This window comes from Anas platyrhynchos, chromosome 2, assembly GCF_047663525.1.
Source record: "Anas platyrhynchos isolate ZD024472 breed Pekin duck chromosome 2, IASCAAS_PekinDuck_T2T, whole genome shotgun sequence".
Classification (NCBI taxonomy): Eukaryota; Metazoa; Chordata; class Aves; order Anseriformes; family Anatidae; genus Anas; species Anas platyrhynchos.
The window spans coordinates 80,423,691-80,438,608 of NC_092588.1; the positions used below are offsets into that span (position 1 = coordinate 80,423,691).

Consider the following 14,918-nt stretch of genomic DNA (forward strand, 5'->3'; position numbering starts at 1 on the left):
AATATCTGTAGTAATGTATGGATTGTTAGTGTGTAAGGGAGCTGAAAATTTGGCTCTGCAAATTGGATTTAATAAACTGTCCTTCTATCTTTCTATATTTGGAGCAACTTCTCTGTAGTCCACAGAATTAACCTGGGGTCAAGCTGTGGTTAGCAAGGAGATATTCTGACCCTAGAGACTTGCAGAAAATGAAACCTGAAATGTCAGTTTTCATGAGATACTGGCTCTTTCATTTGATTGTGAATTTCATCTTCCAGCTGACTTGATCACAGACAGAAGCATGATCACAAATGCTTCCTTTCTTTCCTTATCCTCCTATGTCAATATAACCTTGCTTTGTCTTGACATTGTAAGAGTCCCTGGAAAGATCACTGCAGATTTTCTAACACTACCTCAATTACAGCTGATGATGGCTACTGAAGATCTCTTTGAAATAGGCAAATATATTGACAGCACCTTTAAACAGAAATTCTTCACAACTGAAGGTGACACTGAAGCTCTTGGGAGCTGAAGTGAAATTAATGTGGGTGGATTCACTGCCAGAAAGAAGGTAGAGACAAGGCACTTAGAGAAACTTCCCATGTTTTGCCACAGCCTGCAGGTACAGAGATGCACACACTGTGCCAGATATCCTACTGGTGCAGCTCTTACCTTCCCAACATACAGAGGGTCAGTTCCTGTGTACTCCTCCAGAACGAAGAACTGGTTCCACACCCAGCTCCTCTTCATACGTTGATGCAGCTTGTCTGACAGGTTGTCTTCTGGCCCTTCAGTGAGTGGCCTGGCACTTCCTGACAGCACAGTTGTAGTAAGGTCCATCAGTCCCCAAAAATACAAGGAGACCCCGAGTCCAAGCAAGTTCTTTGCATTTCTCATTCTACCCGAAGTCCACATATACGAGGGTTGACTTAGAAGTCAAAGCACAGTATCTTAGGTCCCGTGAGAAGAAAGTAGGTCCTTTTTGTAGTCCTTTGAAATGTCCAAGAGAGATCCTGGTTCTGGGAATGACAGCCTCCTGTAAAGTTAAAGGAAATTCATAGGAGGATGTTTTTTTCCCCCAAGGAAAAAGAGTTTCCTCGATAGGCAAATATGCTATAAAATATTTAATCTTCAATATAAAAATATAATAACAGAATGCACAAATTCTGAAGCTAGGAATACTATTACCATATAAGCTGCAGAACTGGAACCTCGGATACAAGAATCACCAGGGCTTAGTCAATAAGTAAGAGTGCTCTACTTTGCTAACTTAGCCGTAGTGTTGCTTTATAGTATTGATTGGCATGAGTTAACTGCGTACTCTTTAGAAATATTTATGACCAGAAGTCATTAGAGAATATTTAAAAACTGTTCACTCTGGAAATTTATAATAGCTGGTGAACACTTTTTGGCAACTGGCTTTTTCTTTCTGTTTAGAAACCAGGTCATTGTCATTACACACACGTGCATGCCAACATGTCTACTTAAATACACATATTGCTACATTGCAAACCTTGAATTTCATTTCTAGTAGCTGCAAGTTATTTCTGTTTTTAATTATTCTTTAAACCTTCCCTGTTTCTTGAATTCAGTTTTCACACTCTGCTGCCTCCTCTCTGAGGAGCTGATTGCTGCTACAAATGCAACATTTCTGGAATTTGAATGGTCAGTTAATCATTTTATAACCCACAAAAGGTTTCAGAGTGCTGACGGTCACATGCTATTATGTGATATGTCCAACCAAGTCAAGCTAACACATTTTTCCTCCACAAGCCTGAAAGACCTGTTTAGGCTGAGGAATGCTGACCTCTATCAGAGGACACTTTCTCATCAGTCTAGGATCTTTTGTTGTCATGAAGTCAGATTAGTTGGTGACCTCACTCCAGGCTATGGATTGGAGCAACCCTTTCCTTCACCGTTTTCCTGGGTTTAATGATGTGATGCTGCACTCAAGCTACTCTGCCAAAACATTCCATACATCCTCTGTGGGCCCAGTGTTTTTGCTCGGCTCTCAATTCTCTTGGAGACAAATGGACTCATTAGGAAAGGCATATTGGGCTCTGAGGCTTAAGCGAGTAGTATAATTTCATTTTACTGCCATTCTGTAGTTAAGTCTTTAGGCTTAATTAATTGTTTTATCCTGTGGAAATAAAAAGCAGTAGGAGACATCTGTCAAATATTCCTAATTGAAATTCGTGAAAGATTTCAGAATCTTAAGAAGTATTTTAAACATTTGCACAATAATATTTTGAAGTGAAGACTGAGACAGTACAATGCTCTCAACAGAGAAGAAGAGAGCGTTAAAAAATTCCCCGGCATCCGAGTTGATGTAACTGGAGGCCTGGGACCCTTAGAAATCTACTGAAACAGCAATTCAGAATTTAATTCAGAAGTTCACTGAAGTCTGAAAAAGGCAGCTTAAGTCTGGAGTAAATGTCCACAAGGGAAGTAAACCCAAAATAACTATCTTAGGCTGATTTCTGTACACAACAATGTTTCCAGGTATGAAGCCCAGAAGGAATATGACTACACAGTGCTGCTAGTAGTGAAGCATAAAAAAAACACAACTAGCATGCTCTTACCTTGAAAAGTTTAAAACTTAAGGTTAGGTATAAGAAAGAAAGGACAAACTATGACCACAACCACAGAACATGGTAGATCTCTTTTAAGCACAGCAATTTACAGAACTGCCAATTCTGTAAATATGCACTATATAATGTAGATAAGGGCTACATAATCCTTAGCTCCCAATAGCCAAAATACAGTTACACTTGGGGAAAGGAGGCTGAAGTCCATATCACATCATAGGTACATACACCTTGCTCTTAGCACGTTGTCAACAGCAAGTTTTTCTCTGCAAAGACATGACTGATAGTGTTTTACTGGTGAATAAAGGTGGGGAGAAGCCTCCCACAACTGCTGTCCACAATCTGAGGGAACCCATCACTGCCTCCACCGTGTAACGAAGGGAGAGCAGAGGCCAGCAGGGTCCAAGGTCCCACATGGAGTTTTTACTTTAAGAAGTTCCATAAATGGAACTTCTGGAACTTCTTTTAAGAAGTTCCAAAAATGTTAGTTACATTTTTGTCTGTATGACCAAAGAAGTGACACTACATGATGAACCAATTCCTGTGGCAATGAGAATCGTGCTTATAGGTGAATGCCCAAGCCATGAATTCGGAACTAAAGGTGCCAGTTGTCTCCTGCAATTAAATTCAGCCAACAAGGGTCAATAGTCAAGGTAGTATTGAGATATGGATAAAAAAAAAAATCACAGAACTTCCTATTCCCAGTGCAATACTACTTAAAGTAGGGTGACTATTAGAAAACTTGCCATTATGCAATAAAAAATCTTGTAGAGGGATGTTCCTTTCCCATTTAATGGCAGCCCACAATGACATGGTCATATATTTTTATAGGCAGGGGAGATCACGCCAGAGATGAAGTGCCTCAGATTGTTTGTTTATTTGTTGTGTTAGTACCAGAGTTTCTGGTTGTCTCATTCCTTTCCTCAAACTTGTCACATTTTCCTTCTTGCCTAAAGGCAAATTACTACTATTAATAACAGTGTTTAATCACAAATAGTTCCTCTACCTCTGAAATTGAAAGAGAATTGGCTTTTTTTTTTTTTTTCCCTATCTCAGGTTTTCAGTTCATATTAAAAGAATGAAAATGACTTTTGTAAACTTCTGGCCTGTGGTGCTCTTGATCTCCTTGGGGCTCCTTTTCCTCAGCTTTACCTATTGTTGGCCCCTGGATATGCAAGGGGTACTATTTCTATAACAAGGTATTTCTCATCAGCATAAAAGGCACTGATGGACAGGTAGGGATCGAACTGTGTGTGAGTACAAGAGATAGCTGAGGTACAGATAAGGTCATGGAAGACTGGGTCCTTCAGAGTACTTGTGCAGATGAAGGCTGCTTCATCAGCTGAGTGTGATGGATGAGGACGGAGTCACTTGGACTGTAGATACAACAGTTGGTGAGGATGATGGCCATATGCTTTGAGTGTGCTAACTTGGTGTAGTCCTTGGAGCTTTTTGCCACAGATGGATGACACAAGCATTGAGGCAGAATCTGTGCTGCCTCAGGCTGGGTAGTTCTTTACAGGGGGATAAGGAGGACTGGTCATACAGCAAGGCACTTGTTGGCATGATTGAGTGAGACCTCTAACATTCTCTTAATTCAAGTTGTTTCTTGGAGCCCTTCAAAACAGGCTCTGAAGGATATCTGCAAAGATGGAATTGAAGTTGTCATATGACTCTTTGTTATATGAAATACATTATAGAAACTCACGTTTCATGGCTCAGAATGGGGGTGGGCAAAAGATTTTAAAGCAGTGAAGGGAGGGAAATCTTGCTTTGCTTGTTCACACATGCACACAAAAACAAAGATATTAAGCCTAAGAAGATTGCATGGCCACAGCCTGCACAGGGTTATTTTATTTTTCAAGAAAAAATTATGTGTGTTTCAGAACCTGGTTTGTTACCCACAGCTGAGTACCCCATTAAAATACGCTTAGCTGCATCTGTGCAGTTTAGATCCCTGACCCAAAGGGAACACCTTTCTTGGCCCTGCTTTTGTGATGAATATTTGATTACTAGCTCAGTTGTTTAGGCTACTTTTTTTTCCTGCTCTTGCCTTGCAGATGTTGCTGAAAATCTTTTTTCTTGCCACTCAACAGTAACAAATATGGCTTTTGGCTTCATAAAGACCCGTGAAGATCTAATTGAACCCTGTGCAACTGGTGGCCTACACACAACACAAAGGAAGCATCTAATTGTTCTACACAAAAGAGTCACAATAATGCTCTTTCCACTGTTGCAAATACAAATTTCTCTTTCAGCACATACTGTGCAAATAAATTAGGCATATTCCAAGTGTGAGCTCCTGTTTATGCTCCATTTTTAAAGACTCACCCAGCCCCCCTCCCCTCCATATTTGTACAGTAATTAAACTATTCTTAATTTAATATCTAATTCTGGTCAAAGATGAAAAGGAAAAAGAAATATCTGCCAGAACTGACTTCTAGCATTTCTTGCATGTGACCCATTTATCATGTTAATTCTGAAGGGAACAGCACTCCCAAAGAAAGGATAAAAATATTAATAGTTTGGATGACCATGCAGAGAGTTCCACTGGGATTGAAATGTATTGTGCTCAATACATATTTACATAAATGCCAAGGATTTTATAGTCAAAAAGCTGAAACTTGAAAAGGCTTATACACATGCTTAGTGCATTTGTCATTTTGAGCAAGTGGTCTCCCAGAAAGTCAGTGGACTATTTGCATTCATAAAATTAATTACATGCTTGCATCTTTTGTCCTTGGTCCTTCCAATGGATTTTGTTGTGTGGACCCAGCACTCATGTAGAATACTACAGAGTTTACTGGATCCTATGTGGGTACATTGCCTGAGCAGAGGCAATTCACTTACAGGAGACATATTACACTGAAAAAAGTGGGGAAGAAAGAGGCAATCACTTTCAAATTCAGCCCCCAACTTTCTCTGTACATAAATACACAGATATGTGTGATAAATTTTCTCTGTACATAAATACATAAATGCATGTGATATTTTATATATATATATATATATATATATATATATATATATATATATATATATAAATGCTTCTTAGCAGCATATACCCTGAACTAAGAATATGTTAATAGAAAATGATTTCTGTGCTTAATGACACCTTTAAAAGAGCGCCCCCCCCCCCCCCCCCCCCCCCCATTTTGTCAAAAGAAACCGAACTACTTGGTAATGAACCCAGTAGGGAGGAACTGAAGTTGAATGAAAAGAATCTCCAAGTGTGCAATTTGCTTAGTTTCTTGAATTCCTTGTGATATTTTGAACCCAAGGTGGGGGTGTAAGTATTGTGTATTTTTTTCCCCTCATTGAATGAATTATTCTTTTATGTTTTCACAGATTACTTCTTAGGTTTCCTGTACCCTTACTTGCTCACAGCTTTGTTGTAAGATGCCTTTGCAACAACTCCACAGGAGTGCCAGTCACTAAGAAGGTGTAGGCTGTGTTCGGCACTAGGCAGACCACCTGTAAAAGGTGCCTAACAGCAGCCTCCAGGACCACTCTCCTCCACACAGCCAGGATCTAAAATCTCGTGGGCAATTTATGTAATCCTGGTCTCATTTGAGAGATCCTAATGCTTTCAGTACCTGAGTTAGGTACCTCTAAACAGGCTGATTACAGTCCTAAACAAATTTGTACTACTTTCAGGACTGCGTATGTTTTATATCTGGCCCAGACCAGTCCTGCTGTTATTATTACCTGTCCTATTTACTGGGCAAATTCAAATTAAAAATAAAAATCTAGAGGAGTTTGTTACTGAAAATAGACTAGGCCTGAACATGTATTTTTATTTTTACTTCATTTTACTGAGATCTTCATAAATACAACGAAACTTGACAACATACCATATGGTGCATAAACTTTAACTCACAATACAATCCATTGTCATAAAATTACATCCACAGACCAGTCAACAGTCTCTCCTGGGACACATCAGTGAACTCATTTTACTCAAGATCTGAAGTCCTTCAAAGCCACAGAGTGCATGCAGAGCAAAAATTCCCACCGAGTGACAGAGGGAGTCCCATCTTATAAATCCCAGCCCTATCATTACAGGCTCATAAAAAGATCAAAAAGAATGAAACATGCACACAATCACAAAGTAAACATTTTCAAATAAAACGATGCTGATAACTTAAGTCAGGTGAAGAGCTGATCCCCAGCTTCTACTCAGTGGGAGGTACTGTAAATGCTACATAAAATAAAGCAGGACAGAAGGAAGAGGAGGTTTCAAAAGCTCCACGCTGGTCTAACTGACTCTGCTGAAGTCTGCCTCAGTAGGAGCTAATGAGGCATCACAAATACATTGGGAAATCCAAACAAATGCCAGATAAGACAACCCCTGTCCAATCAAGGACATATATAAAAATTGTACTAATTAAACTATCATTTTGAAGGGAAAACTCTTTAGTTTTCGCAGACTTCTGACTACTTTTGCTATCATGTCAAGAAAAAAACATATACAGTTTTTACTTGATGGTCATATAAACTGTGGCATTCCTCTCAAATATATAAACCTCCTCCTCTCCCTCAAAATGTGACCTTTCTTGCTTGCTATGCAGCTGTACCAGAAGCCTTTGCTCAGACCTGTCCCAAGGCTTCCAAGCAATATAAGTAAAATCTGTTGTTTCCTGCCACGGAGTGGCACGGAGAGGGCTGGATGGGGATGGTGGAATTTCTATCAAAATGCTATCAAAAAGAAAGAAGAGGAAGGATGGGTTAGGTGTGGTGTGAAGAGCTTGTGCCTGTTAGAGAGCCAGGGTTTCTGTGAAGGCTGTGAGAAGGTAAGATCGTAGTGCTGGGTGAGTCTGCCCTCCCCTGTAAATGCTGCAGTGCCCTCCTGAGCTCTGAGAGGCCAGCAGAAATATAGCCCTGGTGTCCTAGCCAGCGGTGTACTTATGGCCAGAACAGGACCTACTCAAAACTGTGACAATCCTCTTGGAGAAAAACAAACAAAACCAAAAAAAAAACCTAGTTCCTTCCTTCTTTATTTTATTTTCATTTGCTTCCTTCTGCCTATGTCCCTCCTCTCTTCCAGTTCCTGAGCAGACGCCTAGCCTGATCTCTCTCATTCCCCTGCAACAGGATAAAACCCATTGCTGCCGTACACCTGGAACACATTTTGAACCTGAAATGTCCCTGCCTGTGCTGCATGGTGTCTAGTAAGCAGGCCATGTCCTTTAGCTACTGAACATTGCACTTTGTGTATGCTAGTCTGCAGAATATGACAGATTTCCACATAGCAATGAAAACCGGACTCTTTCTTATCCCACAGCTGCTGGGTGGATGATAAGGCTCACTGATACCCCCTAAGTACCGAAGATGGAAGAAGTGTTATCTCATATCTGGAGACAGATAAGAGAAGCAGCTCTCTGGCTGGAACAGATAGAGGTCTTTCAGGTAACACTTTTTCTCATGCATGATGATTGAAAGTAATGATGGGTCAGGGCCTATGCGCTGTCATAGGTGAAGACAACTTCCTAGTTTCATTATGATTGTATTCCTAGTTAGCGTGACATTTCATAAAGTATTTTGACATATTAAAAATGGTCCCCAAATATCCCATGTCCAAAAGCAGCTTCTGAAGGCAAAGAATTGAACAGGGAATTTTCTTTGTTATTCTTTTTTTTTTTTTTTTAAGCCAGCAAACAGTATTTAGCCATCCATCAAGATATGTGTATGCAAGGACTGGCATATAATGTGGCTTTTTTTCTTCTTTTTTTTTTTTCTTTCTTTTTTTTTTTTTTTTGGTGTGGTGGGGTAGAGGGCTTAAAATTGTCCCTGTATTCATAGAGAAAGGGACATCTATTAGCTTAGGAATAGCTGCAGGTGCTGTAAGAGGTGAAAATCTTTCCTCTATTTCATATTCCTTGAGTCTGACATTGATTTGGCTGTCCAAAACTGGCATCTGTACCTTGCCTTGACTTCACAGTCTTCCCTATCTGAACATGAAGACATGCTACTAGCCAACAGGATGAACATTTCCAAGCCTACTTCAAGCTGCTGCCTGTGAAATGAAAACAGCAAAAGAAACAGAAGTCTTACAACCTTTCTCTATCTGAACTGTTAGGGTGCTGCCTTGTTCTTATCACCCAGCTTCAAAGTGTTTCTAGAAATACAGAGTATGAGTGTCTGGCCTTCACAGGACACTTTTAAGTGGAAAGAATAAAAGGAATAAAGATGTGCTGACCTCATTTGTCCCAAAACTGTTCTAATACAGCAAGAATAAGGTTCATAAAGCCTGAAAAACAACCTCAGATATTTTGCATGTCAACTTCTAGATTTTGGTCTTCAAAGTTAACTGTTGCAGTCTCCACAGGAAGTGTATGAGAGGTATTATCTAACTGGCTTTTGCAAATGTGACGTGCACTAATAATACACCTAAGATGATTCCATTATCTATTTTCTGTCTTCTTCATAATCCACTGTTGGGACACATTCCCTGAACTGATGACCGCGACTATAGCATATAAACATGAGAAGACCCTACTGACAGCAACTGCACAGGATATCAAGGCCCATTTCTCCCATTGTGGGTAGTCACTTCATGTAATCCCTCAAATAGTTTAATGATTCTTTCTTAATTCTCAAGAATTCAAAGTATTGCATATATATAATCAAAAGAGAGCAAGGAAATGCAGAAAATGTAGGAGGGCTTAAAGGAAAGCAAATTAAAATACATTGCAGAAGAACTCAAATGAGATTGCAGCTTTGCTATTAGTCCATCTGTGCGTGCATTGCAGCTAAAAAGATTATTTATTTAGTTAGTTATTTCTATTCTTTCTTACTTGTGGATCTGCATTTTTATGAAGTACTACACTGTATCTTTTTGAGACGTCAGGATTACCCTGCCAAACCAGATCTTTGCTCCTAATGTTGAGATTTTTGCCTTTGGAAATTGCCACTAAGTGATACTACTAAGTAGCTAAGGTCCCTCTTGGTATGCTTTAAATGTGGTAGTTCACACATGAAGGAAAGTCTGAAAAAAGAAACTTGGCATCATAATAGCTGCAATTAATAGAGACAAAGGATTATACCAAGAAGCTGGAGAGATGGTATTTCTCAAGTGGAAATGGGGTGGGCTTCTAGTCTGACACAAGTGAAACCCTAACCAGAGAAGGTGTAAGGAAAGCTGAAAAAGCGGTATTTTTCTTAGATTTGAGTTATGGATTGCTGGGAACATGTTTGAGACTTGAAAGACAAGTACATGCAAATTTAAATGATTTGCCTGAAAGATGGTTGCTCAAAGAAACTTTGCTTGCAAGTGAAGCAGAAACATACAATCTCGGTATCGTGTTGTTTCATTCTGTTTGTGGGAGAAATCTAATTAATTAAATATTTTGTATTTGAAATTTCAGAGAGGGGAAAAAGGAGAAGTGGAGAATAAAGAGCAATGGGAATAAGCACCAGTGCTTATAAGAGGTCAATATTATGATACTGCATGATACATCATCTTTAGTTAATAATAATGAAAAAAGGCTCTACTGCTGTGAGGTGCTGGAAAAGGTGAAAATTCCTTACTGACCCTTGTGATTGGTTTAAGCACTGAAGCATGAGTTTTATTTTCTTCCTTTTGACTGAAGAATTATTTGGTCTCTTTAAAAAAAATAGCAGTAAATATCTCCTTCAATTTCTTCCAAATTTTCTAGTATCTTACTCCATCTTTTCTTTTTAAATTTGGGGGATGCATAAAGAAAAAGGATGAATCTATTTTTACTCCATCAACATAGTTCGATCTCAGCCAAAAGCCTGATCTAGTGCCCAGTGAAAAATGATGGGATACCTAGGTATTATGTTCTGCTTTCTCTCAGGCTGCATAACCTACATTTTTGAAATCTCTTGCCAGATCAATCAATCTGTGTGGAATTTACCCTCAGGTACTTCAGAAACCAGCAATAGCTAAAACCTTTGTGATTATCTTCACGAGCTTATAGAAGATGAGCAGGTTCCTAGAGGACTGGCAGAGAAAAGTCATTATACCTATATTTAAAGGGGGGTGAGAGGGATGGGAGTAGGGGGAAGCAATCCAGTGAATTATAGGGCCTTCAGCCTAACTGCAGTACTTGGAAATTTACTGGAACAAACAAACAGTTTTTCTGTATGTAGAGGATAATAAGGCACTAAGGAATGGATAGCTTGACTTTGCAAAGAACAAGTTGACAACAAAATGGCCTGATCTCCCTCTCTTTGGTAAGATAACTAGCCTAGCAGATGCAAGATGAAGAAAATGCAACACATCTTGATTTTCCTAAGATATTTTACACAGCTCCACAACTTGTTGTCAAAGGCAAGACAGAGGAATATGGCCAAGGTGAAATAAGAGTAAGGCAGACTGGAAAATAACTCAAAGAGCAGCTAGCAGAAACTCAATTTCCCAGCTACTGGGAGTCAACACCAAGTGGCCCTCCAGGATTTTGAGCAGGGTAGATTTAGACTAAGAAGAAGGAATAAGGAAGAAATCCTTCACTCAGAGGATGGTGATGCACTGGAACAGGTTGCCCAGAGAAGCTGTGGATGCCCCATCCCTGGGAGTATTCAAGGCCAGGCTGGATGGACCTTTGAGCAACCTGATCTAGTGGGAGGTGTCCCTGCCCATGGCAGGGGGCATGGAACTGGATGATCTGTAAGGTCCTTTCCAACCCAAACCATTCTATGATGATTTTGCTTCATGTTCACTACTATTCAATATTTATGTTAACAGCTTGGATGATGCAGTATAAAATATGAGGATGACATCAGGCTGGGAGATGTTGTAAGCACTTGGGAAGATGGGGTTAGAATTCAAAATGATCTTGACAAATTGTAGAAAGGGTAGGAAATCAATATGAGAAAATTCAATAAGAACAAGTAGAAAATGCAAGCCTTAGAATGGCAAAATCAAATGCCCAGGCATATGGAGATGAATAATGGCCTAGGAATCAGCATTGCAGGAAAGAAGCTGACCAAAAACTGAATAGGAACCAGTACCTTGATGCGTGGGTTGTGGTAGAGAAGGAAAATGCCATTCTGTTTTCTAACAACAGAATGTCATGTGTGTTGTATGTTTCATTTGTGAAGCACTTATACTGGCATCCACAGCATAGAAAGTCAGCATATCACAGATTAAAGATGTGCCCAGACTCCCAAGCTGCTCCCAGGGAGAAAGCAAGAAATTGGAACAGTAGTTCAGAAAAATATGACTTGTGAATAGGTTATAAAAATGTATTTGCTGAGTCCAGAAAAGGAAGATTTGGGAGACAGCATAAAAGCAGACTTTAAAAAAGTCTAATATATGTTAACAAGTGTAATAAGAAGAATGGTGATCTACTTTTTTTCTTAGTTTCCAGGAACAGTGGAAGGTGCAGTAAACCTACTTTGAAGCAAGAGGAATTTAGGTTAGAAGCAAATCAAACCTTTAGTATAAGGTGGGTAAAGTATTGGAAGAGATGGCTGATAGAAACCGTGAAATCTGCACTTTTGTAGCTTTTAAGAAAAGATTAGAGAGTAGGCTATTGGAAGTTGTTTTGGTGACTTTTGATCCTGTATCAGAAGCAAAACACAGGAGGAATTTAGAAAAGTCCTACATTTCTATGACCCTAAAACTTATAAAATCACATCTTACGGTGTAAAAAGAAAACACACACGAAAAGAAAAAAAAAAAAAGAAAAACACACACACAAAAAAATAGTTTTAAGTGCTCTAGTCTTCCTCTATCACCCTTTCCCTTTCTCCTCTGTTAGCCTGAATCCACATGTGCTGTGAATAGCCTTTACTAGGTAAGTACTCAAACCAGTTGCTTTTACTAGGTTGTAGAAGCGTGGATAATACTTTTAAGTGAAGATAACAAATAAACCCTAGGATGATCAGTGCTTCTCATGATAATTAGAAAAAATATGAAGAAAAATACCTCATGCTTTACTTGATGATCATAAGTAATTGGTCTTTTCAGAAGGTGAGATGACCAGAAGGTGCTTGGCTGTGATTGCTTTACTGTGGGGCTGACTGGCAACAGTGCCTTCACCCCATCTGCACTCTGATTGCTCCCACAGGTCTCCACTTCTATAGCAGCACTAATTTCATGACAGGTAAATCAGATCCAGAACCCTGTGTGCCTGAATGCTTTTTTTTTTTTTTTTTTTTTTTTGGATTATCCCTTCAAGTAGGAGGTTGTACCCTTGTTCCCTGTATAAGCATTTTTGTAGTGTAGAGTACTCTGTAATCTCTCTAACCACACTAAGCTGTCACCTTATTTCATAAAATGATCATCAAATGATGCTGTATTGATTCAGAAGAGGCTTCTCTTTCTGTATGTGTTAACTGAAACTCTAATAAAGTCCAAGTTAACATACAAAAGTACTAGCTAGGCTGGACTCCCTGCAGCTTTGTAAGAGACCATCTTCCCTGTTACCTTCCAAATCCCTATATGAGAAGATAAGGACTACCCACCCACTTTTCTTATTGATTCCTGCCCCAGAGTATAAGTTCACAGTCTAAGTATTCAAGTGAAAACAATAAAACAACCCTTCCTGTTAAGTACAACAGATTTTCAATAAAACAAAGTTTGAGCCCCAGTGACTCCGTCATAACTTGTACAACATCATGGGGTACACTAAGACAAGCCTCCTTCCATTAGTCAGTTAAGATATCAGAGAGCCCCAAGCTATCTCTGCATTTTAAAAATGATCAGAACTTACTGTAATGGTAGGTGCTCTTTCTCATGTCCTATAAACTCACTTTTCTGTTTATCTAAATTAACTTACAGCTGGCATTGATTCACTTTTGGCCTATACAGTCTTAGAGCAACGCCCTACATTATTGCATTTGATTTTGGATGTGCCTTGTTTCCATAGCAAGCCAAGTGTTTCTTTGTGCATAGGACCAAATTTTCCCCCAAAGTCTATGACCTAGTCTCTAGTTTTGTACAGATTTTGTACAGGACAAATCTTACTTGCTTTGCCTATTTGTACCTTCCACTACAAATATTCATGTGAACAGAGCCATGAAGATATGACCTGCACTTCCACAGAGGCACATAAAAGAATTACAACACCTCACCATATACTTTGTAGGCACAAATTTAGCTTTTGCATTCAAAAGGCAGAGTTAAATGTCTATATTATATCATTTGTGTCCATTAGCCTATTAGTTGTCTCATTAGCAAGAATGAATAACTGCAGGCATAAAATAGGTCTGAAGAAACTAAAATTTTATTCAGGTACTATTTATATTACTGTGACATTCTTTAGGATCGAAATGCAGTATAAATTCATAGTATTACCTGTCAAAAATCTATCACCTCATCTCCAGCCACTAGAATATCTTTTCGTCAAGAAATACTTTTCCTGCCAATCAGAAGATAATAAGCAAAATACAGCCTAAATGAAATTTTCTGCTTTTTAATGTCAGAATGATCTCAACTTGCATAATAGAAGGGGACTGGGTTTCTTAATCAATATTTGATTCACCTAAAATAAAATAGTGTAATATAATGTAATAAAATATACTATTAAGTAATGTAATGCAATATAATATGACACATATGGAATGCATAGTGTCTGCTTTCCCTAGAAGATATGACACGCTTATGAATATGCATCATTCGGTAATACTAGGAAGGGCAAACCCAACACACATGCAACTCACATCCATAACTACTTGGACAGCTTCAATGCATGGGGACTGTAAGTCATCTTTAAGTCTGGGGCTTGAGACACACTGAGGAAATGATCAGATTTGATTAAAGTCAGTTGCTGCTAATTTCTAGATAAATATTGAAGGTATAGTAATAAACCGGTGAATGCGACTGAGTCAGGAAGCCACAGAGAAATGCCATATTTTCAGGATTTAAATAGAGAAGTGTTATCTTATAAAACTCGTCCAGGGAGAGCATTGCATGCTGTTGGTGTGACGTGTCGATATTGTGGGCCAGGCTGTCATGTTTCTGCTCAGAGACAGCCTCAAGCACCACTGTCAAAGGCTGGACAAGGTTTTCTGCTTGTCCTTTGCATTATCTACAAGACCTCTATCGCCTCCTACATATTCCACCTGCCCCAGCTGGCAGAGGTGCTATCTGGGGTCCCAGAAGACCCCCTTCTCCAACCATTCTGAGAGATGAAAGACCCTCTTGCTGCTGCTGTGGGCAAAAGGTGGGCTCCCTGGGGAGCTCGTACACTTGATATTCAGGCAGAGAAAAGCCTTCTTCACCAGCTGACCCGAGGGCTGTGCATCCATGCCTGCTCTGGCCTGTGGAGGTCTCACGGTCCCCACTGTGACAGGGTCACTGTGCCATGTGGGGCAGGTAGCTGGCTGGGAAGCCTGAGAGTTTGCTCCAGCTGAGCAGACAGCACAAAATAATCACTGCTC

At 39.5% G+C, this 14,918-nt stretch overlaps 1 protein-coding gene across 3 annotated transcripts in view; it reads right to left on the minus strand.

The window, feature by feature from the left end:
- CDH20 (cadherin 20) overlaps nucleotides 1-14,918 on the minus strand; it is a 113,819-nt gene that overhangs the window by 35,539 nt on the left and 63,362 nt on the right. For all 3 annotated transcript variants that reach the window (XM_027451663.3, XM_072034995.1, XM_027451664.3), the window contains one exon: nucleotides 652-1,015. In XM_027451663.3, the coding sequence (XP_027307464.1) occupies nucleotides 652-894 (243 nt within the window). In that variant the 5' untranslated portion in view covers nucleotides 895-1,015. The remainder of the gene's footprint in view (nucleotides 1-651; nucleotides 1,016-14,918) is intronic.